At 39.6% G+C, this 22,822-nt stretch overlaps 1 protein-coding gene across 5 annotated transcripts in view; it reads right to left on the bottom strand.

Moving 5' to 3' along the window:
- unc5ca (unc-5 netrin receptor Ca) overlaps window positions 1–4,399 on the bottom strand; it is a 178,752-nt gene extending 174,353 nt beyond the window's left edge. For 3 of the 5 annotated variants that reach the window (XR_010915524.1, XM_067520778.1, XM_067520776.1), the window contains exon 1: window positions 3,948–4,398. Coding sequence is in view for 4 of the 5 variants with exons in the window: in XM_067520778.1 (XP_067376879.1) it covers window positions 3,948–4,068 (121 nt within the window). In the remaining variant the exon portion in view is untranslated. Of the gene's footprint in view, window positions 1–3,947 lie in introns of all 5 variants that reach the window. The other 2 variants (XM_067520779.1, XM_067520777.1) reach the window with 1 other exon arrangement.
- Window positions 4,400–22,822: the final 18,423 nt, after the last annotated feature.

Consider the following 22,822-nt stretch of genomic DNA (forward strand, 5'->3'; position numbering starts at 1 on the left):
CTGGAAGACACTGAAATGTTCAGATGAGTAAACAAGGATAAAAAAATTATAAAAAAGAAGGCAGAGAGAGTGAGCACAATCTGCCATCACCAGGCTGCTGCTAGCAGCAGGAGGGTCTTCTATACAAAACAACCACAGACACAGTCAAAGACTTCCTTTCACACACTCCCATGAACGCCTGTCCGAGCACACACCCACGTGCACACATTAGTGCGCGCTCTCCCTATCTCGCACACATGCAAGATGCAGACAGAATGCAGCATTGTTTGACCGCAGAAATATCTTGCTGTGTGTGTGTGTGTGTGGCAGTCAATCAGCTTGTCAAGTCCTAGTGGAGTGATCAAAGCTGGTACAAACCACCCAGAGAGATCTCTCCCTTCCTCGTGCATTCATCCTGTCCCTGTCTCCCTTCCATCTCCCTCTCCCCCTCCGATACAGAAACAGCATCGAATTTACCACATAAAACCTGCCCTGCCAATCGGATTGTGCTGGCTGGAGTTGCGCAGCCAATCAACTTGGTCTATTTGGGTCCAATAATTCCCAGCTGTCCCCTTACAAGCACTGAACCCTGCATGGCTACAGTGCACCATGGGACAGGATCAGTGCATAATGGGAGACAGCATGGGAGCTCTGGCAATATCATAATGCCAAGTGTGCACACACATACACACACTTGCAACTAAACATCATGTGAGCTCTACTGGAACACTTACAATGCCAAATTTACAAACACATGTACAAAATCACACAATCTCCCACGTATAGACATGCTGGCATACACGCCTGTGTGAGCAGAAACACACACTCCACAGGAGTTCTCTGAGAACATCCCTGAGCTGCCAAGTTGATGAACACACACAAATGCACACACCTCACAGGGGCACTTTCAGTACATCTTTACACCTCTGCACAACCAGGTTCACACATATACACCTACACACAAACACCCACCTGTAAAGACACACAATCCGCAACACACACCCACTTATTTATTTCTGACTGTGTTGCCTTAAATCAGTTGTGTTTTTCAAGTATAACAAAACTAATTTTAAAAACAAAATCTGCAATAGAAGTACATTAAATTTACATAAAATGTGCTTCAGAGTTAAAACACAATTTGCTACGAAAATCCGAACCCAGAAGCCAAACCATGGAAACCAAAATGACTGTGGAACCACATAAAACAGAAAGACACATAGCGCCCTACACTAACACCTTATAGCTGCTGAACAGCAGAACCTGGCTATACCGCAGCTTAGTCATCACAATAAACAAGGAGGCTTGTCAGACATTGTAGAGTGATCTTGACGCTCATTTCATTCAAGAGCCAAATGTATGGGGGCTTAGCTAATAGCTTTTTAATAGGCCCAAATGCTCGAGGGTGTGGGCTTAGCTGGCAAGAGGATTTCAAATAACACTCACCTCTCATTGTACACGTGTGTGTGAGCACAAGTGTGTGTCCAGTGAGACTCATAAGTAGCGTATCCTAGTAACCTATAGCTCTGCAAAGCTTAAGCCTAACAACTTGGAATCACCTCACTCAAATGAATTTTAAGAAATCACCTAAAAATTGAGAATCCTCATCATCTTTAATTATTTCTATATTTGAATGATTACAAGTGCTAGCTCCATTTACCATCGTCCTAAACAGCGATCCATGACCTTGGAAACAGACTATTCAATGTAGACCAAAATGCATGTTGTTTAACTGGAGCCAATGATGCAGGAGCAGACAAACAGCAAAATTATTTGGTTAAAACAACTATTTGTATTGACTATTCAAAGACTAAATGCACACAGAAACACAGAGAAGAAATGCATTTACAAACACAGAGTATGTGTTATGAAGGAAGCTCTTTACCTGAATAGACTGGGGATTGAATCCAGCACTGATGCACAGAGAGGATCAGCTATGTACACACAGCAGCCCACTCCCCCACAGTGAGGTCAATGTGCTTGTGTTTGCCCCATTCAATAGAACAACTAATGGAGGGACTCCGCACACACAATGAAACAACATCAAAAGGCACAAGTCAAGTTGTTTTCACCATGAGAAACTGAAATACCATGACAAACCCAAAGTAATAGAGAATCAGAAAAATAGAAACCTTTTTAAAAGTGAGGAGCAGAATAAGGGGAGCGGCTGCACTTCTTCAAGACTCTCCGAAGACTGAAGAGTTTCATCTGCCCTGAAAAGCAGTTTTACTTTACAATTAGCAGATTTCTCTACCAAAGTCAAACTGAGTCGCATGTTGGTGGCAAGGTGCAATTCATCAGACTTGGGTGCAAGTCTGCTCAAATCGTGTCCCTAAATTGCAATGTATTGATTTAACAATAAACCAAGAGAACAGTCATAATGAATATCGGTGGGTGTTGCTGAAATGCTATTCCCCGGGGCAATGGGAGAATTGTGGCACCAACATCATGTCCAATTACTGCCCAAATTCAGCACAGGAAACCCTAGGCCAGATGATGATACCAATTTACTTACTACATTGTAACTGTGGACGCCACAAGTTACTGTATGCTTTAGGACACTTTCAAGTGGAATACTGTTATATAATGAAGAGTAAAGACTGGAGGCTCCACCATGAGAGTACATCAGAAAATTACACTTAAAAAAAAAAAAACTAAAGAAAAGAAATTAAAGTAGCTATGATGAGGGACAACCTAAGTTACTGAGGCCATGAAGGAAACTTCACTAATTAGGGTACTTTGTAAAACATCTAAAATGTTTGGTCATTTATAATTTGTGGAGGGACGTTAAACAAGTCCTCAATGATAAGGTCGCAGAGTGACAGAAGACGTTGTCTTTCCCTTCAACATTTCCGAGGAGCACTGTGAATGTCACAGAGCAGCCCAATAAACAGGAACAAAGTGTATCCAGGGTAAAATGCTGGGCTGCATATCCGTGCTTCGTTCAGTCGGTGTGCTGCTCCACTAACGCCCGCGGCCGTGCGCTTGCACGCCACTCTCGAGAAATATCACTTTAATATTCGTGTTATGCTTCACAGCGGGTGTGTAATGTCGATCCGGCAATAATGCACCTTAGCATTTTAATAGTCTAGTATTTTATAAAGCTACTAGTGTGTGCTCATATATGTCTAGCTCTCCGTTTGGATTCTGTCCTAGGCTGATGGGGAGTTTAGAATCTTGAGGGAAATACATCTTCCAAGTTCAACCATGATGTTTGCGGGATATCTCGCCTGCAGAATAACGTTCTACTTGTGAGATCTGTGTAATTTCCTTTACGCTTCTGGCGACAGCGACCGTTTGTGACTTTCTGATCAATTTTCCAATCGGAGCGGTGAAGCGTCGCCTCAATTTCGCCAAGTGCTCTGCAATGAGACATTAGTCGCCTAATCGTGGACCCCCAAAGCCCGCCCTGCCCTTCGCAGCGTTCACCTTCATTTAACTGGAACCTCAGAGTTGGTTTAACCATTTAAAAGCGAAAAATAGATAACAAATCTCTGCGAGATTCGATTGTGACACAGAAACAAAGTTCCCGTGATCTTAAGGAGTCCCCCACTCCTCTCACATTCGTATTTAGCATCTGCTTTTTCTCAGTATAGAGTCCTGATTTTCTCACATACTAGTCAGTTTTCCGTCTCCCAATGAATTAGTCTGTCACGGGGAAACGTGGACTGTGAGTTTTGCCTTTCAGTTTGCGGGCTACAGCACGTTTCACGCAGGCAAGAAAACCCACAGATATAAACCAACATGGTTTACACCTGAATGCACGGGGCCGTAAGCCATCCACTAATCAACTCAATTTAAATCAAAATAACCCCCCGACGCCCCCCAAAAAGTGTCGAGCTTAAACGGAAGCTACTTCTGTTTCTCCACCTAATAACGGACACGCAGCCACAAACGCACATCGGCTCAGACAGAAAAAGGTGCTCGGCCAACAATTAAGGTGTATCTATTAAAAGAGGTCCACGCGTTACCTTGGGCGACTCCAGAGTGAACGAGCAGGAGGACAAGAACCAGGATCCCCGGTGTGGCGCACATCCTCACCAAGCTGCAGCTCCCGAGTCCTATTCCACTTCTCTGTCCACTTTTCCCCATTACAAGCGACGCGTAAAACACATAAACACACACACACACACACACACACAAGTACGCGGTCCACGGTGGGGGGAGGAAACGACAAGCCCCCTCCGCGACGGGATCTGCCGATTAATCAAACGAGTCGAAAACCAAAGATGAGTAGGAGTGTAGCCTCTAGTCCCGATGTCTAAGTCCGTATCAGAAGGCGCAGGTTCAGCTGTGAGAAGAGAGAGGCGGTGGGGTCCCTGCACTCGTGTCAGCGGCGCTGCTGCTCTGCCACTAAGCTCCGCGTTTCTGTCCGCGCGCTCGCTCCTTCTCCATTCTGTCCGTTTACGCAGAGAGAGAGATGCCACCGCCCTCTGCCAACCGCGCTACACTCGCTCTGTCTGCCTCTCTCCTCTCCATACTCTTGACATAAAAAATACATTGAAAACGAAAGCCATCATAGTAATGACATGTCTTTACAGGGATTATTTGTCGCTTAATGCGTGTTTAACCTTAACCCACTCGTTTTTTTAACACATCGAAGACTTACAATAAACCAATCAGTTCCCTTGGGAGGGATACTCTATAACTTTTTTTAAATCACTTTGTACATTTCTGTGACTTCCGCTGCGCTGTTTTGTTGTTTTTGTTTTTTGTGTGTTTTTTTTAAATGAATATTATCTTTTGATTGCTTGCGTCAGTACGAGCACGTGCACCCTTAATTGCTGCCTGCGCTGAGCAAACCTGAGAGCCACGTTTCTATAAGGGCTCACCGGCTGATGGCTGCCCCCTGACGGCCACGTCCGTTAGACCTGAAAAAAAAGTCTCGCTAATGTATAAAGTACATCCACAATAAAGAACGTCCGCTTTTTTTCAGGCAGAACACACGGAAGTAAAAGCACATGGGCCTGGATAAAGGGTTGATATAACCGTAATATTATCAGTGGGTTTGTGTTTGTGACTGTGTGTTGTGGTCCTTAAGGCTTAATGGGAGGTTGTGTGCCACTGTTGTGCATTTACAACTTCATCACGCTGTATATTATCATAAATTGCTTGGTAAATATCAAATGTATCAAGAGTGAAGGGCTAGCAACAGGATTGTGGCCGTTTACTGCTCATTTCCACTGACATTGCATCCAAAAGTTTGCTACAAAGTAATGTGTACCAGCAAAAAATTTATTCTGAACAAATGATGTAGAAGCGGTTCCCACTTTCTAACCACAGGTTTACATGACTGCAGTTAAACATTTCCACATGTCAACACATTCATGTGGAAATACTTTGCAAAAGTGCAATCAGATAAATTTGATAAATATTTTATCTCCTACCACTGTCAATGTCAACTTGAAATTTCTAACTAGTAAGAAAAACTTCACATTTAATGTAAGATGGTTCCATATTTGTATATGTGTTAGCAGCAAACAAACACACACTTTTGCAGCTAACATAACTCTCAATAGTGTTGCCGCACAGTCATTTGAGCAGTACAGCCTGGATCATGTATTGTAAATGGCAATAGTAAAATATGTGTTTGGTGCCATTTGTCACCACAGCAGCCCCACAGCTCAGTGACTACCAGTGGAAGTAGCTGCTACCCGCAGGGACCTGTAAAAGCCTTTTTATTCTGCCACTTTATTGGGAATGGGAAAGCAATAAGTTACAAAGGAAACATATGGTACACTTGGATATGGATCAGTACTTATACTAGCTACAGTTAATGGCAATGGGATTTTCACTGTTCTATGTTGCAGTACAACTTACAGTGTAAACAGTACAGTGGCTTCAGAAAGTTTTCAAATCATTTCGTTTTTAGTGCATCTTAATGTGCTGTAGATTTAATCTGATTTTGATATGTTGTCATTTTAGCCATTCAATCAACAACTTATGACATGCAATCGTTTTAAGATATTCTTGCAAATTGATTTTTAAAAAATTATCTTTTAATTAATTAATTAATTTACATATCTGACAAATCACACAGCACATAGGGACCAAAGTAAAAACAAACCCAAAGAAATGTATTGATCTCTTTCCAGGCTAAGCATAGATGACCTAAAGAGTATGAAATAATTTCTTTACTGGCCGCAATTTGAGGCTAATGACAAGCCTGCCCTCAGGGACAGAGACAGACCACTTTCATAGGGCTGTCCAGAACCCAACATCATCACCCCCTGCCCTGTACCCCTAGAAACCTCAGTTATTCCCGTTTATTTCAAGAATTTCTAGAAGCTTTTTATTAATCGTCATTATAATTCATTCATGAAGTAAAGTAATTAAAACAACAAACTTCCTCATGTGAGTGTTGTAAGGGACTGCTGCATTATAATTCTACCCCCGGCCAACCCCCCTAAACACCCGTGCTGGGGAAACGAAAGTGTCTGACTGACATGGACTTAGATTCTAACAGACTGGAAGTAACTTTTCTACCCAACTAGTCAACTCAGCATTTAAATGACAATGATTAGATCTCTGTCTTGGAGAGAGAGAGGGCCTTAGATAGACTGGTGACCTGTCCAGGGTGTACGCTGCCTATCACCCTATGACAGCTGGGATAGGCTCCAGCCCCCTGTGTCCCTATGCAGGATAAGAGGTTACAGATGATTGATGGATAAACAAGTTATTTAAATTTGATGGAGATGGGAGGAGATCAAGTGAAGGAGTGGACCCTAGATGGACAAATTAAATTGAAATAGCAAGTAACGGTATGGAAAAAACTCATAACTGTACTGTAACACAAGTTTTCCAGTGGCTCGGTGCAAGATCTGCTAAGCCACAAGCCAGAAAACCTCCAATTCACATACTCACAAAGGTAAGGAGGTACTCCTCTAATGACCTACTGTGCTAAAGCTTTTCAGAATCACCAAGTCAAAACACAGCCTCCAACTCACCAGCAAAAAGGGCATAAAAGGGAGTAAAACCTTACAATATGATGGTTTGTGTCCCCTTCAAGGTTTATACAGTATGAAGTCAACTTTGCATTCTCTAGATGTGTGCATTGATGTGTGATATTTTTTTGACAATGCTGGTCTATAGGAGCAAGAGCAAAGCTGACAACTAACCTGAGTAGAGAAGCACCTGTATATTGAATGTAGACAATTTGATGCATTTAGAAAATGGCTAAAATTATAATTTAACAAGCTTTATCCTCCAGGTTCACCCTACTCTCCTTTTACAGTTTGGATTGTTATTTCTAACTCTTTAAGTGAGATATAGGCATATTTAATTCAACTCCTTCCAATAAATTGTAAGAATAAAGAGTGTTGTATCTGTGTGTGTGTGTGCATGTGTGTGTGTTTGTCACCCTGTCTGCCCCAGAGCCAACAGGCTCTACTTTTAACTAAACCCTTCAAGGAGTTTTCAACACCGTTTCAGTCTCCCCTTTTCTTTGAATGTGAGGATCATCAAAGACAATTCAACAATACTTTATTCATGTTTATCATCATTACAGACACAGATATACAGTAGGAACATATTTTCCCATTGGTTGTCTCTGCCTGTAACCCATAGCTTCAAAGACTCAATGATAATGAGAAGGGGAGACAGAACAGAGAGTAGAATATGACTTTAGAGGATATTACCACCTTGATCATAGTGAGAGGAGGTTGAAGTTATGTTTTTCTAATTCCTTTTCTGATTTTATATCTACAGTCTGTCTACTGTGTACAATATTGAAATCACAAATAATACCAGCATATAAATCAGTTTTTATTTAAAATAGTTTTAAAAGGAATAAGTCATTTTTTTAAGAAACCATACTTAAACCCTTTCTCTTCAGAGTTTCTGTAAATAAGCAGATCAATATCACTCTCATAACTGGATGTGGGGGGTCCCTACAGTCTTGTTGTCACCTTGAGGTTGCCTGGCTGACTCCAGGAAAGTCCCTGTAAAATTTATCAGAATCAGAATAAGAAATACTTTATTTATCCCTGAGGGGAAATTGCTGGTTTACTGTTGCTGTCAGGCAGACCGTGTTACCTTTGACAAAACCAGTTTCCCTCTTTCTAGACTTTATGCTAAGCTAAGCTAGCAGACAACCATGACATGGATATTGATATTCTCATCTTACTGTTAGCAGGATGTTTGAACATACTTTCCTATTAAATTGAATTCACAAGTGTGTCAACAGTCAACATTGGTTCAGTAAAGTTGCCGCCTACCAACCAAAGGGTCGGAGGTTCGCGCCCACATGTTGAAGTGTCTCTGGGCAAGACACTGAACCCCCAACAGCCTTTTCCCATCACCATACAGTGCTGGTCCCAAGCCCGGTAGAAATAATTAGGGAGGGCTGCGTCAGGAAGGGCATCCGGCGTAAAAACTGTGCCAAATCAACATGCAGACAAATGATCCACTGTTGCAACCCTGAACTCACAGAATAAGCCAAAAAAAGCATACAGGGTTCCTAATTACTAAAAAAAATATTTTAAAAGTCTAATCTCCATTAGATAATTAGGCTACTTTCAGTAAGTCATGGCCAATACCACAAGTCTGTCCATTTGGAAATGATCTCATCATTGAGTGGATTGTTTTTTTTTTGGCCCATAATTATGGTTCAGTAGGAAACCTCCTATATCCTTGTAGGGTCAGTTGGTTTCTATCGTCTTCTATGGCGTGCCTAACCATTGTTGCAGTGTGAAAATAAATGCAGAGCTAAAGCCTTTTTAGATTTATGCACAAAACTGAAGTTGTTATCTTTAGGTACAAAAAACTAAACTTGTGATTTTGGTTAAAATACCATAATATAGTACTGTACATGCAAACATATATAGTAGTATGAGTTGGAAACAGGAGACACACTGCTGTCTCCTTTATCAAAGTCTTCTGTTTTCACACTAACCCAGTCAACAGTTCAGGTAAAGATTTGATTTCCTTTCCACAAATAATATTGATACTTAAAAAAACTGTCTACTCTATTTTTCCAGAGAAAAAAATTGACTGGTGTTTTTTAGTGTTTTACTGTTTGATTAGGTTATTGTGTTTGACAACTCACAGTAAAAGAGTTTAAAAAAGTATTAGACATAAATTACTTCAGAGGAGGGGGCTGCTCACAAGATTATGCTTTCTGAAAAAAGTCTAGCTCTTTGATCCTATCAGCAGCTGCAGTGGCTTCGCAATGCACAGCCAGCAATCAGCATGTTACTTATGAATGTTTCAGTTTGAGCAATACTCTCAGCATTCAAGCAGTCCAGTTAAGCTGCTTCCTGAAAGGGAGAGTATTACACTAAGCAAAGCAGGCCGGCAGGGAGGAACTAGGGGTTGTCACTCATCATCCTAAAAAAGAAGCAAAATCATGACTCTAAGGTAAAGGTGTAGTTACTGTATGTCTACCTCAGTTGAGATGTCATCCGTCGCTGATTCTGGTTGTAAATATTAAGAATATTTTTAAAAAATATGGGAACATGACTAGGAGAGACTGGGTCTTAGGACTAAAGACTAGAATGTTTACACAGCACACTCGTAAGGATTGTCTCTGCCGACTGTCAGCGTCGACGAGGCCAGAATGGCCCTGACCAGCACCAACTAGCTTCACATTCATTATCAGCTGCACAGTTGTTAGGTGTGTGCCGACCTTATGGTACTGCTAATGTATAAAACAAACAAAAAGCCACTAAATTATATGCGCAGGAGAGGGTGTGTTTTATTTTTATTTTTTAGATGTCTTTTTTCAAAATAGCAGCCAATTCAGGCTTTAAGCTGACTAACTGAAGATACTGAAAGAGACAATCAATTTACTGTAAAGTTCAACTTGAAACAAGCTCACATTACCAGAAGGCTCATTTCTCTTAGCATCTTCTGTCATTGGTCTGCCGTTGTATCTCACTATCTGTAGCAATAAGTAACATGCTGTCATGTGGGCCATCCCCCGTGCTATCTCTATTGTATGTTACAACAGACAGCAGGCCCCCACGGGGGCGACTAGGTTTAATCTCTTTAAGCAGTTACATAATGGCCCCCAGTTCACGTTTTAATCAGTGAATAGATGTCTGTGCTCAGGGACGAATAATCACATCTATAACTTTATAATCTAATATCCAGCTACATTCAAGTGGATTAGAGAGGAGCAGAAAGGGAAGGGAGGGGCATAGGTGGTGCACCTAGATGGGAGCGAATGTTTGTAGGAAGATTTATTTGTGTGTTATTTTAAGATAGGAAGAAAAGGGGCACTTTAGAACTTGTGTGCTTCCTTCCTGCACGTTTATGTGTGTACTGCAGGACACAGTGTCCATAACAGAATTTTTTCCAGATCACTTTTGATTTTAGTCATTTGGCAGGTTATTCGTTGATGAACATTGACAATCTCATTCCCTCGATGGTTCAGTGTGACCGACGCCGGGTTCCCTACACTGGCTACAACATAACAGCGGGAACAAAAGCAAATCAAGAAATTTATCCAGACAAACAGATAGACATGGACAACTAGCCAGACAGACAAGGAGAGAATCTATCAGTCGTCAAATTGAATTGTTTCCTAACACATAGACACACGCACACACACACACACACACACACACACACACACACAAACGAGTACTGACTCACATCAGAGGATTTAGCAGGAAAAAACAACATGCTGTGGCTACAATAAATTTAATTGAAAATCCTAGTCAGCATGTGACCTCATATGCGGTAAAGGGTGTATTTTACATTTATCATTAAAATAATGTAATTTGTAGTTTTATTTGTTTACATAAGTACAATCTGTGTAATGGTCTGGAGATAGACGTAGTACACAGCACAAGAAAAATCAATGCAATGTTCATTTCTTGATTGGAAGCCTGACTTTTTTCAGCTTTATAATACCATGACACAGTCTAATGTATCTTTTTTGTTAGTAATAATCAAACATGAACACCAATAAAACTAGCTCATAGAGCAGATCAGATATATATAATTAATAAGATGTTCCACAGGACAAAGCAAGGAGTTTTAATTAAAGGTCCTTCAAATGCTGTTTGAAAAATTCCAAACAGGGTGTGGTTTCTGTCTAACCAGTCCACAATAAACATCTGATTGATTGAGATTTACTGAAATGTTCCTCATTCAGACAGGTTCTCCCATTTCTGCAGAAAAGGAACTTCTGAAATTCTGTTGGAGTGACAGGATTTGAGCTCTTGGTCACCAAGGCCCTTCTTGTCTGGTTATTCATTATTGCCTGGTATTCAAAGCTTTAGAAATGTTTGTATATGTTTGCCCTAAACTGTGACAAACCACAAAATGTTTTTATGTACGTTCATAGAGATTCCTTTGGACTTCATGGCTTGGTTTTTCTCCTGATATGTATGTGTAAATTGTCTGTTGGTATATACATAAATTGTTGCCTTTTTAAACTATTTCTAATCAATCCAATTTGCCATAGGTTTACTCCATTCAAGTTCTAGACTTAGCTCAAGCAAAATTAGAGGTATCCAAGAGCACTATCGGGACAATGGAAAGGCAAGATTTATTTTATGCAAACCTAAATGCTATTCACCTGACTGTACTGTAATGTACTGAATGTTTTATCTGCACCCGGTGCTTTATACTACACAGTAATTTAAAAGTTTGGAGACTGACTTTTCTGTGTGGCTTAAATTTTTCTAAAGAAGGTGGTGGGGGGGTTCATGTTTTTATAATTCGCATATTGTGGCTTGTTAGAAGTAAAGAACAAAAAGTTGAAAAAGTGGTGCAGAAACCTAATAATTCCCAACAGGTTTGGGGCTGCAAGCTGGCATGTCTGTGAATAAGCTTCCCTTATGTCATGACTGTTACATGCTGAACAGAAGGTTGCTCCTGTTGAAAGCATATTTTGTGCATTTTGGGTATGGAAAAAGTTTATTCCTTAAAAAAAGGAAAATCATTTCTATCACATTTAGCCATTTGGAATCGTATAAGCTATGGTTGGAGCAAATTTAAAGGGGAGACAAATTCAAGGCATCCCAGAAAACAAAGTGAAGCAAAAGGCCCTATACAGGCTTTCACAGTTCCTGAGTGTGTAACACCACAATGTTGCAGTAATCTTGTTATTTCTGGTTCCTTTGACCAAAAGTATACATTTAAATCCAAAGTAAGGATCCTGTTTGTACTGGAAGACTTTGAAACCTCATGAGAAGACAGAGCAGAGTCGTGGCAAAATACCACTCTCTGTCATACCACAGCCATTTAACAGATCCAGCTATGTCATGCAAGAGGAGGCTAGACAACCACCATCTGCGTCTGCTGCTGACCAGAATATGCTGCCCTCCTATGGGTCAGTGGGTGGGCCCACTTTATTGCAGCAGTCACACTATGAAAAAATCTTTCACACAGCTCGGACACAACTGGGGTATTCAAATAAAAATGTGTTTATGATGTTCTGATCTTAAACATACATGTTATTTTTTAGTTTTCTATCAGAAGTTGTGTTGTTTTGCATTATGAAGTAGTTGCTTGTCATTAAAAACAATTGTTTTCTTCTTTCTGCAGCATTCTCTTAGGAAACTATTCTTGTGTAAAACACCCTAGTAGCATTGTTGAACCTTTAACATTTCTTTTTTAATTAAGGGTAAATTTAACTCCCAGTCTAACAGGCCGTATGCAGTAAAAGACCTTGTAAACAACTAAACGTGGTTAAGTTATTGCTGCATTTGAACCAATCAAAGAGAACAAAACAACATCTGAATCACACAGAGTAGTACTAAACGGATTTTACCGTGCACACACAGACTTTGTGTGTCTCGCAGTCTCTGCAGTGGTTGCACTGTTCACTCTGTGTCTTGCAAGTCTATAAACTTTTAATTTTTTCTGTTGAGTGACTAACTAAATGTACACAAATAAAGTCATCTAAAGAGGAAAGTGTACACGTGAGGAAATAAATGCTCACAATGGCTATGTCTAAAGAACAGTAAAAACAAAATTAGAGAGCCATCACATGCTGAACAGAAGGTTCATGTATGTGTCCTGTGGATGCAAACATAATCAGCAATAGTGTTTTTTATCATTAGGTATAATGAGCTATAAGCATGTCTTCTGATCGCGTGCTTCGATAGCTAGCTAGTGGACACAAAATAGCATTTTGAGCGAGATGTCACACCATCACTCCTGTCAAATTTCCCCTGAGATAATCTTGTACCTTTTCAAATGACACTTCAATTTGGTGTGTGTGACTGACTAAAATCTTCAGCAAAGTAATTCCCATCTTTCTTGCTGCTGCACAGTAGACTTTAGTGTTCAAGAGCTGTACTGGGCCATGAAACCCTTCCTACACTAACTACAATAAATTTGTTAATTGTAAGATTTTAAACAAAAACAATAAACCACTGGTGGTCCTGGCAGATGTGGATGTGCTCCATGAGCCAGAAACAGACAACAGTTAAATCCCTTTCTAGGTGTTAATGTCCTGGCAATCAGCCCAAGTGCTTTTTGATTAGCACATTATTAATTCATGCACACTCCCGGAACCTCAAATCACGCTTAATTACAACTGTGATTCCAGCAGTGACCAATATTGATGTAATTAAATAATTAGGAGTATGCTGCTGCAGCATCCTCTTTTTCACAACAGGGACAGAAAGAAAGGAGGGAAAAAAGCTAATTGTAGGAAATTTCTGGAAAGAAAGTGTATGGAAATCTTAATCTCCATATCTTAGTTTAAGTCTCCAGTAGTGCATACTGTGGAGGATGAATATAACCAAACCCAAAGAAAATATTTTTTTGTAAATAAACAAATTCTAAAAATACATTTTCACTTTGTCTTTTGGGGTCACTGAGTTTAAACTATTCAAATTAAAAATCAATTTAATATTGTAGAAGAAGAAGAAATAGAAAGACATAGCAAAAGGTAAAGGAGCCTGAATACATTCTAAAGAGGATGATAAACAGTCTAACAATTGTGTTTATTAGGTGTAAATCAGCCAAAAATGCTGATGTGGGAGGAGACTAATCAAAAAGACAAGTCTAAATGAAGGATGTCTAGATAATGTTCTTTCAGGATGGATTGAGAACATTCATAGACAGGAGCAAACTGCCTCAAACTGTATGACAACAACTTCTTCAATTACTTTATAAAAGATGCCAGTAACTTTAGTTTATATCATTTACATATGAGTTGTTACGGTCGTTGGCTTCAAAACAAATTCACTCATTGAGTAAACATGAATTTTATCTTTGTGTTCGGATCAGTTGAGGCGAACTCTAAAGCAGCATTTCAATCAGATGAGACCACGCAAAGAGGCACAAAGAGAATTACATTTATTTACTTACTTAGTATGTACAATATGTGGGGAGCTAATGGGAATAAGACCCCTCAGGACTTCTGATGAGGTCAGTGGAAAGCCTATAGACGCTGGTTGTTGCTCATGTACATAGTGGCAGCATCTAGTTTGAAGAGTGAACACAGTCAGTCAGTTGTTTCAGTGGGCGGAAGAGAGATAATATACTGTGAATAAATAAGAGCATGACAGTAAGATTCATAACTTTGTTGTGTGTCAATGAGCTGGAAAATAACTTCTATGACTTCAGTTAGTAGGTGGTTAAAGGAGTCTTTATTTTCTGTCAGTTTACCTACTGTGGTCTTAGTCAAATGCTTCAGAATAATATAAAGCCAATTTATATAAAAGCACTCATTTGGCTCTGCAGGGTCATTTGTTTACTCAGAAACTGGACACATATTAAAACACTGTGCAAGTCAGACTCCTGTGTCCTTGCCTCTTAGAGTCTTAAAACCAAATTAATTTTTAATATTATTCCTGCGGTTTACTTGAATAATTTTCATGTTGTTCTGAATATTCTTTGAAAAATTATGCTGCTGTTCATCTAAAAACAAGGGAGAAAAGACTTGCTCATGTGATGGCAGTCTGGTTGCCTGATGATTTCCATCCCGTAATCTTATCTCCTCATTTATTCCCCTGAAGATGAAAGAAAACAGTTTGCAGCTACTTACTGGGACCCTGTAACACATTAAGGGCCACTGCTACAGCCTTCAAAGACTGGCTGTCTGTGTGTGTGTGTGTGTGTGTGTGTGTGTGTGTGTGTGTGTGTGTGTGTGTGTGTGTGTGTGTGTGTGTGTGTGTGTGCGCGCACATGTGTGTGTTTGCTGACATTCTAAAGAGGTGTAAGGTCAAGGTTCATGTCAGCCTAACTCAGCTGTCACCCCCAGAGCTCTTTATACAATCCCTCACAGCTCTTTCAGCTGCTGTTTGAACATCATCAATCTAGCATAGCCCATAAACCCCAAGGCTGTGGAGGTCTTTTACAGACACTCTGCTGAGTATTTGTTTGACAAAAACGTGTTATTATCTGTGACTTAAATGTTTGGAAATAGTTGCATGCCTAATTCATTTCAAAGCAAACTCCAAATGGCAAAGTCCAGCCAAAGACTGTCTTTCAACTGTGCAAAGAAAAAAGTGTTTCATGTCGGCAGAACACTTCGATCAATTAAAATGGGATTATGCACATTTGATTTCTTCAATTTACAACAGGAGGCACAAACTTTATTATCGTACACAAATGAGCTTGAGAAGTTATTGCATCAAGATTGAAACTGAAGCAGTGAATTTAACTGTGCTTATGTACAGTGGTGTAAGAACTACTCCGATAATATCAATACGCCAGTGTATGTGACAACCCTCATGTACTAGTGAGACGCTTCTGACATTACCAGAACCTTGTCCTGGCAGCCCCCCAGTACAAAGTCCATGTTATGTGTGTGAGCCCATGCGTGGAGCATTCTGCTCTGTCCTGAACTGTCGGGAGGATATCAAGTGAGAAAATGGGCTTGTTTTTGTTTTTTTTAAATGCATGGCGCCAACGTGCTGTAAATTAAACACTGTTTTCCACAGCCTAAGTTTGCAATCATGTTCAGCCTCCTCTGCACGCTGCACTGAAATCCAGTGAGTCTCTGTCATGAGAATGCTTTTGACTCACCGCTGTGTGTTATGTATAAAAACCCACTCTGGACACTGTTCAGAATTCATATGTGAAACAGGCTAAATTTGTACTGTAAATGCAAATATCTCTGCACGTCTGTCATTGGTGCTCTATCACAGGTCAGAGGAGGGTTTAACATTAGTTTTAAAACATTGCATACAATATCTTTAACATCTGGTTAGATAGAGGCAGAAAAATGTTTTTCAGTTTCACTGCATAGGTAAGGTTGTACTTTCTAAAGCTTAGTCACATTAAAATAAAACAGAAAAGTTCTACAGTTTAGGGACAATAAGAGCTAAACTTTAAGTGTTATGTGAAAAATTCAAATTAAAATCAACAGCAGCGCTTTTTGCTGCTCCTATGCAACTGCATTTGCATGATAGAGAAAGCGTTTATGTCGGTTTATGGTGTGTTATACTAAGAGAACACTGGCAAAAATTCAAATGTATTCAATATTGTTCAAGAAATACAACAAAATTGAAAAGGCTATACAACAAGATTTCTACTCCTTCTGTAATTTTATTTTTTTACATTTTTAAACTGTAGAGTTAACCGTGTTCCCGAGATTAGCATGGGATTCAGAACTCAAGACCGAGCACAACACAGGGAGACAAGAAAAAAGAATTATAACATAATTAAAAATGGTCTCCCAGGAATAGTTAGAGGAAGGCAAAGACTGCATGGAGCAAAGTCGTTTCTCCTGCCATATGTCTTTCATAGATCCCACATGTGCTTAAGTATTTTAGAAGAACACTGAATAAAATGGATTTTCCTTGTTCCTCGATGTTAAGTTACCAAAGTATTTACATGTCCAAAACAGAATGAGTTGTGCTGTGTCTATTTGTATTCAATTTCCATGTGCACTATTTGCTGTAATTTCAAAATCACGGCACATTCTTCACTTTTAAATACCCTGGCAATATAATGAAATTAAATTTAAATATTTTTGCAGTAGTGTTGTTACACAAATAAGAAAGGATTCCAAAATTTTTAATTGTGGGAGAATGAAGCAAACCGCATGGCTATATACACTTATAAGCCATTACATTACGACTAGCTGCTGGCTTTAATATGCTGGACACAACATCAAAACCACCAGGTGGTAATAATGTTCACTGACACAGCAAATATAGTATAATTAAACATTCTGGTTTGGAGGTGGATACTTCTGAAAACTACATGTGTCTGTTATGTGATTATCATAAGTAGTAGTTCACTTTATTTCAATGGAGCGTTTTGCCAAAATCTTTAATAAATGCATCCTCAACTTTACTAATTGCAGAACAAAAGTAAAATAAGTCAAATAGTGTTAATGGCTTTAGTAGGTAGAGTCAACATCTATTATGAACAACAGCTTAATGTTGTTTGTGTGTGTGTTTGCTGAATCACTACACAAAAAGTTTTTTTTTATAGTGACAGTGTTGATCTCACTTTGCAGTCAGTAGTTTTAGAAAGGGTGTGATAGCTCTCTTTTTATGCCTAATCAACTTCTTCATAATGGCAGCTGTGTAGTTTTCTGAGACCTTTGTGCTTATTGTTCATATGTGTGTCTGTGTGTGTGTGTGTGTGTGTATGTGTGTGCATGCGTGCATTGTTTTTTTTGTTAAATTTAATTTATTAGATTGTCATGCTGTGTATATCTTTTCTCTTTCAGAGGAACCACACATGCTTAACCCCTCCTTCAAAACATTCAAAATGATTGATGTTTGCCTCCCGAGAGTCCCAGTTCGCCCAGTTTGATCCAGATTGAATGACTGAGGGATACTTTGAAAAGGGAGCTGTTGCAGGAGGCAGAAAATGCTGAAAAAAAGCTGACTGACAATGTGAGGCAGTAGCCCAAGGGGGGAGACAAGAGCAAATCAAGCTATATTGCAGTGATTGAAATAAATTGCCATGCCTGTGTCTTTAGCCTCGGTTAGAGGCAGGAGGGGGCCCTGCCAGCGTGTGGTCTGCAGAGCAACCTTTTCATCGCGTCGCTGCCCTGACTGGTGTTAAAACATGCCACTGGCTAGAGGGGTCCAGGAGAAGGGAGCCACACACCATGTGGGGGATTCCCAGTTTAGTCACGTCACTAGGTCAAATAGACACATAGTCTCAGCTGGGAGCAAACTGGCTTCTTAAAAATATCCTAAATCTTGTGCTACATATAAATACAATTATTTTTAAAAAGATAAACGGCCTGTGTTGTATCATATTTTATTTATGTAGCCTACAGGTATATCAGAACTCCCTAATTTCCCTCAAGGGGCTTTAGGATCTGTATAGCATAGTCCACCCTCTGTCTTTAGATCTTTGAATGTGATAACAGTCCCTCTGGCAGGAATAGTAAGCACGGAGAAACCTTAAGAAGAACAACTGTGGAGCGATACTTCTACAGGACAGATACTGGAGCAAAACCATGAGGCACAACACATTATGGACAATCAATGTGAGTAAATTTAACACTGATCAGCCAAACACGAACACCTCGTAATCAATCATAATCAATATTGTTTAAAATACATTGTTTACAGAGGAGTATTTTTACTTTTGTACTTAGTAGTTGAAATGAGTAGAACAAATCTCCTACAAAATATTGTACAAGATTTAATGAGTAAAACTGGTAGTCAAGAATTGGACCCTTGTCCTCCATAACATCCATCATTGTTAAGGTTTTGGCCGACTTGAGTAAACTGTAAACATATGATATATGAAGAACATGATCATGGATGATGTCAACACCTGTGCCCCACCTCTTTACCACAAAGACGTAAAAAAAGACAGACAAATTGTTCTACGAACATACGAGGATCCATGGCGTCAAAAGTCACACTGAGTCAAGTAGGACAAGTACACTTACGGAATCTAGTTTCATACTGAGCAGAATTGTATTTACCACTGTAACAAGCGCAGCTTCAGTAGAGTGACAGGACCCAAAGGCTTAATACATCACAGTAGATCTACATATTAAATTTTTACTTAAACACCCTTGGATTAGGTTTTATTAATATCAAATCCCCATCTGCTAAACCCTTACTGGTAAATAATTCGATCCTTTGGTCTAATCTGGATAGGATTGGTTTATGTGACATGTGAAATGAAACAAATATTTTCTCACCGTAATGAGGATTCCTAACTGTACAATGCCAAAGCCCATGTTATTGAGACTACTGAACAAGATGGGGGTCACCTTAATCTGATCTACTTTCAATTTATCCTCTCAACCACATCAAAATCAGGTGCCAGAATTAATAATGTACAACAGGACGTAGCAAGCAGAGCAGCCAGTTATCATAACAAAGCTGACTGAGCAGGAGCAGTTTGGCTCATTCATGGTAGAATCACCTACACAAACTGCTGTACATAGGAAGAATCCCTTGGAGCTAAAAAAGTTCCAGCAGATATGTGTATGTTTGTACACATTTGTAAGACTACACTGGGATCATGAATGTCATTTATTGGATGAGCTTTAGCTAGCTGTTAAATTGTATTGCCACAGCACAAGAATAGTATAATGACTTTGCTTCTATAAATACAGGAAATGCTCCAGATAGGCCTAACATCCACAATAAAAGCAGCAGAGCATTAAATGCAGTCCCACTTATCTCTAGTGTTGATTTCTTCTTTTAGCACTGCATTTTGAAGAAGCTCTGGTGCATGGTGCAGTTGCTGTGCCTGCAGACTGCAGAAGGGGAAAGTCTCAAACTTAAATTAAGATGGTGGGCACAAAGTCTGCCATAGTAACAACACCGCGTTTGTAAGAACAGTTTTAAAATGTTAGCTTGTACGAACATACTTCTACACAGATAACCAACAGGTCTATACTTTGCAAACAAAGAAATTAAACTAAAACGGCCATTGACTGTAGATAGTGATGGAGTGGTTAGCACTCACAACTAAAAGGTCCCCGGTTCGAATTTGTGGCTGTTACATGTCAGGGTACCCCTGTTTCCTCCCACAGTCCAAAGACATGCACATTAGGTTAATTGGTAACTCTAAATCACCCGTAGATGTGAGTGGTTGTCTGTCTGTGTAAAAAAAGTTCTATTAAAAAGTTGGAGATTATCCACTAAAAAGTTTTTTATTGCATGAATTATACTGGAAGATGTTGCTACAATTTGTTCCTTAAACGAGTTACTATATCTACTGTGCCTAATTAAGGATTATGTAGCTGTGATTGGTGTATAAAACATAAAAACAATCCTGGCTCATATGGATTCACATGAATGTTCACACAGTGGTTGATAATTGAAGCAGCTGTTTCTGTTTAAAATGAAGAAAATGCAGTAAATTAAACCACCCACACAAGGCTACATTCTCACTTCACAGTCCCCCTCACTTTTTGTTTATATATTCCAAATTTTTAAATAGGAACTCTCAAAAGTGACATAAGGCCTGAAGAGAGTATGGTAGGGCAAAGACAGGAGGGACACATGAGATGTGTGCTTGGATGGAGAAAAGCTGTGATGAGAAACAAGTATGGGTATTTAAACAAGAACAACAACAAGAAGAAGGGTGGAAGGTAAAGAAAAAAGAGCAAAAAAACAAAGAGGTGATGAAGAAAAGGAATGATATAAACAAAAATGAAAGAGAGGACAGAGAGTGATAAAAACAGTGATCCAGGGTGAGTAATACACCCAAGACAAACTGGTGCCAGAAATCTTTCTCGCCTCCATTAAAAATGACCCACGGCACTTCAGCCCCCTCTCAGTCCCTTTCCCCTCATCGTCTAATATGGGTCTTAAAAGTAATTTACTGCAACATATGTGGCGCGGCATCAAAAGTGCATTTAACAGATAAAGATGCCATCGCTGACAGAAATGTGGCGCCTGGAGCAAGGCTGCAGCTCAGTATTCTCCTCTCTTTTCTTTCACATACAGACAGGTTTTCTTTCCTCCACCTCCACCTCCACTTACTGCTGTCCTCCCTATATGTTTTTCTCCACTGTTTTCACTCCCGTCTTTTCTCTAGCACCCACCTCCAACTCCTTCTCTTCCTCCATCGCTACGCTCTTCTCCTGCTGTCCATTCTTACTTCCGCCTACACATTTCCATCCCTATTTCCCCCCTAACTACCTCCTACTCGGCTCCCTCCTTCCTCCGTCATCCTGATTTCATGGCCATTTAGAGCAAACCATTCAACGTGGGTCCCTGCAGTTTCCAAAAAACGGATGCCTTATTCAAGCCATATTGCGTCACAAGCCGGGATCTTATTTCCCGTTTCTGTGGCGTGAAGCAGCTTAAGTGCTACTGTAGCCCTCTGGACAGGATGCCAGTGTCTCATAGAGGCTTAGCTCTCCTTTAGGACCTCCTTTAACACAGTGTGGCAACCACAGAGTCCCAGTTTTAAGTCTCTGAAATAACTCAACAGGGGATCAAATCCCAAACCTCTTACAACCAGTCCACTGATCTGTAGCCTTCCACTAAAATTTGATCACCAGCCATTACACGTTCACATCAACCTTTCTTTCTCATCCTGTCTGGGAGGCTCCCACCTTTTCCAACACACAGTCTTTCATCCACGTCTCTCTCCTCTGCCCTCTCTCATCCTTTGCTCTCTGTAACTGGCCTAACCTCCTTTACCACACAGTTTTCCAGATTTACAGTATTGCCTTTCGGCTTCTTCCCGTAAATACTTCCCACCACCCCTCCACGCTCTCCCTCTTCTAGCCTCTTACAGACAGTGTGATGTGGGTAATGTGCTGTTGTGTTAATGGCTTCATTATTCAGCATCTTTCCCCTTTTCTGTGTCTGACAGAAGACAAAAGGTGAAGTGTTGATGTCTTCCCAGTCAGGTATGATGGGGAATACAAATTCAAATTTTCAGACGTTATGCCAAAGTTAAACGTCTACCTCAAAATCAGTTTTAAAAACTCAAAATGTTATTCGAGCAAATCTGGGTGTTGAAGATGCACTTTAACTGGCCTCTCCTAAACTGAGAGGAACTTGCTAACTCTTAAAATAACAATTTATTCATTTCTTCCGGAAGCTCAGCTTAGCGCAAAGACCGGATACAATGGAGACCAATATTTTATGAGCTCTAAAGCTTAATATTTAACATATTAAACATTTGTTGTTTAATAAAAACAGGTAGTAAAGGAGCAACAAGCAAATCCAGAGCGTTGCTCTGTGCAGATCCAGGCATAAATCGGCTAAAAATAAAACCAATTGAATAAGATGGTTTCTTGACTGAACTCTAATGTATTTTGTCCATCTCAACTTGCTATTCACAGCAGAACTCTACAATAAAAAGTTCTGCAGCAAGTGACAGTAGAAATTCAAAAGTGTGAATGTACAAATTAAGTTGGGCACAATCAACTTTAGATATTGAAGTCAACAAATTGCATGTGTTCACTTAACTCTGTTATGTCAATGTGTCCTCTGCATATTTAAGGTATTTGTGTAGGCATTAAGCTCAGTATGGGCAGATAACAGATATGAAAGGACTTGTTCTGGGATTAGGGCCAATAAAACTTGATTAGGACATTCCTAGTTTTTAGTACTCTGGCATGCAGCACCAAAGCACATATTTTTACTAGCGCTGTCAATCAATTAAATGTTTAATGGTGATTAATCACAGACTGTGCGTAGTTAGTTGCTATTAAATGCAAATAAATTTTTTATCTACTTAGAATTTGCTGTAAAGGGCCATTTTTTTATTACAAGTTTTATTACAGTTATCAACGTGGGAGTCGACACATGGTGCTGGTGGTGTTGACTTTGTGAAGGTAATAAACTGACACCTGAAAATTCATTCATTCATTAATTTCTACAATAGCAAATAAAATTTAAGAAAATATTCTGTATCCTTTTTTCTATATAAAATCAAATCAAATCAAGTCTTGCTATAGATCACAGGCTGAGCTTTAAAATGATTAAATTATTTTATTTTTCATTTAAGCTTCTTTGACATGTGTTCATGAACTACT

The sequence above is a fragment of the Channa argus genome, chromosome 11, assembly GCF_033026475.1.
Source record: "Channa argus isolate prfri chromosome 11, Channa argus male v1.0, whole genome shotgun sequence".
Classification (NCBI taxonomy): domain Eukaryota; kingdom Metazoa; phylum Chordata; class Actinopteri; order Anabantiformes; family Channidae; genus Channa; species Channa argus.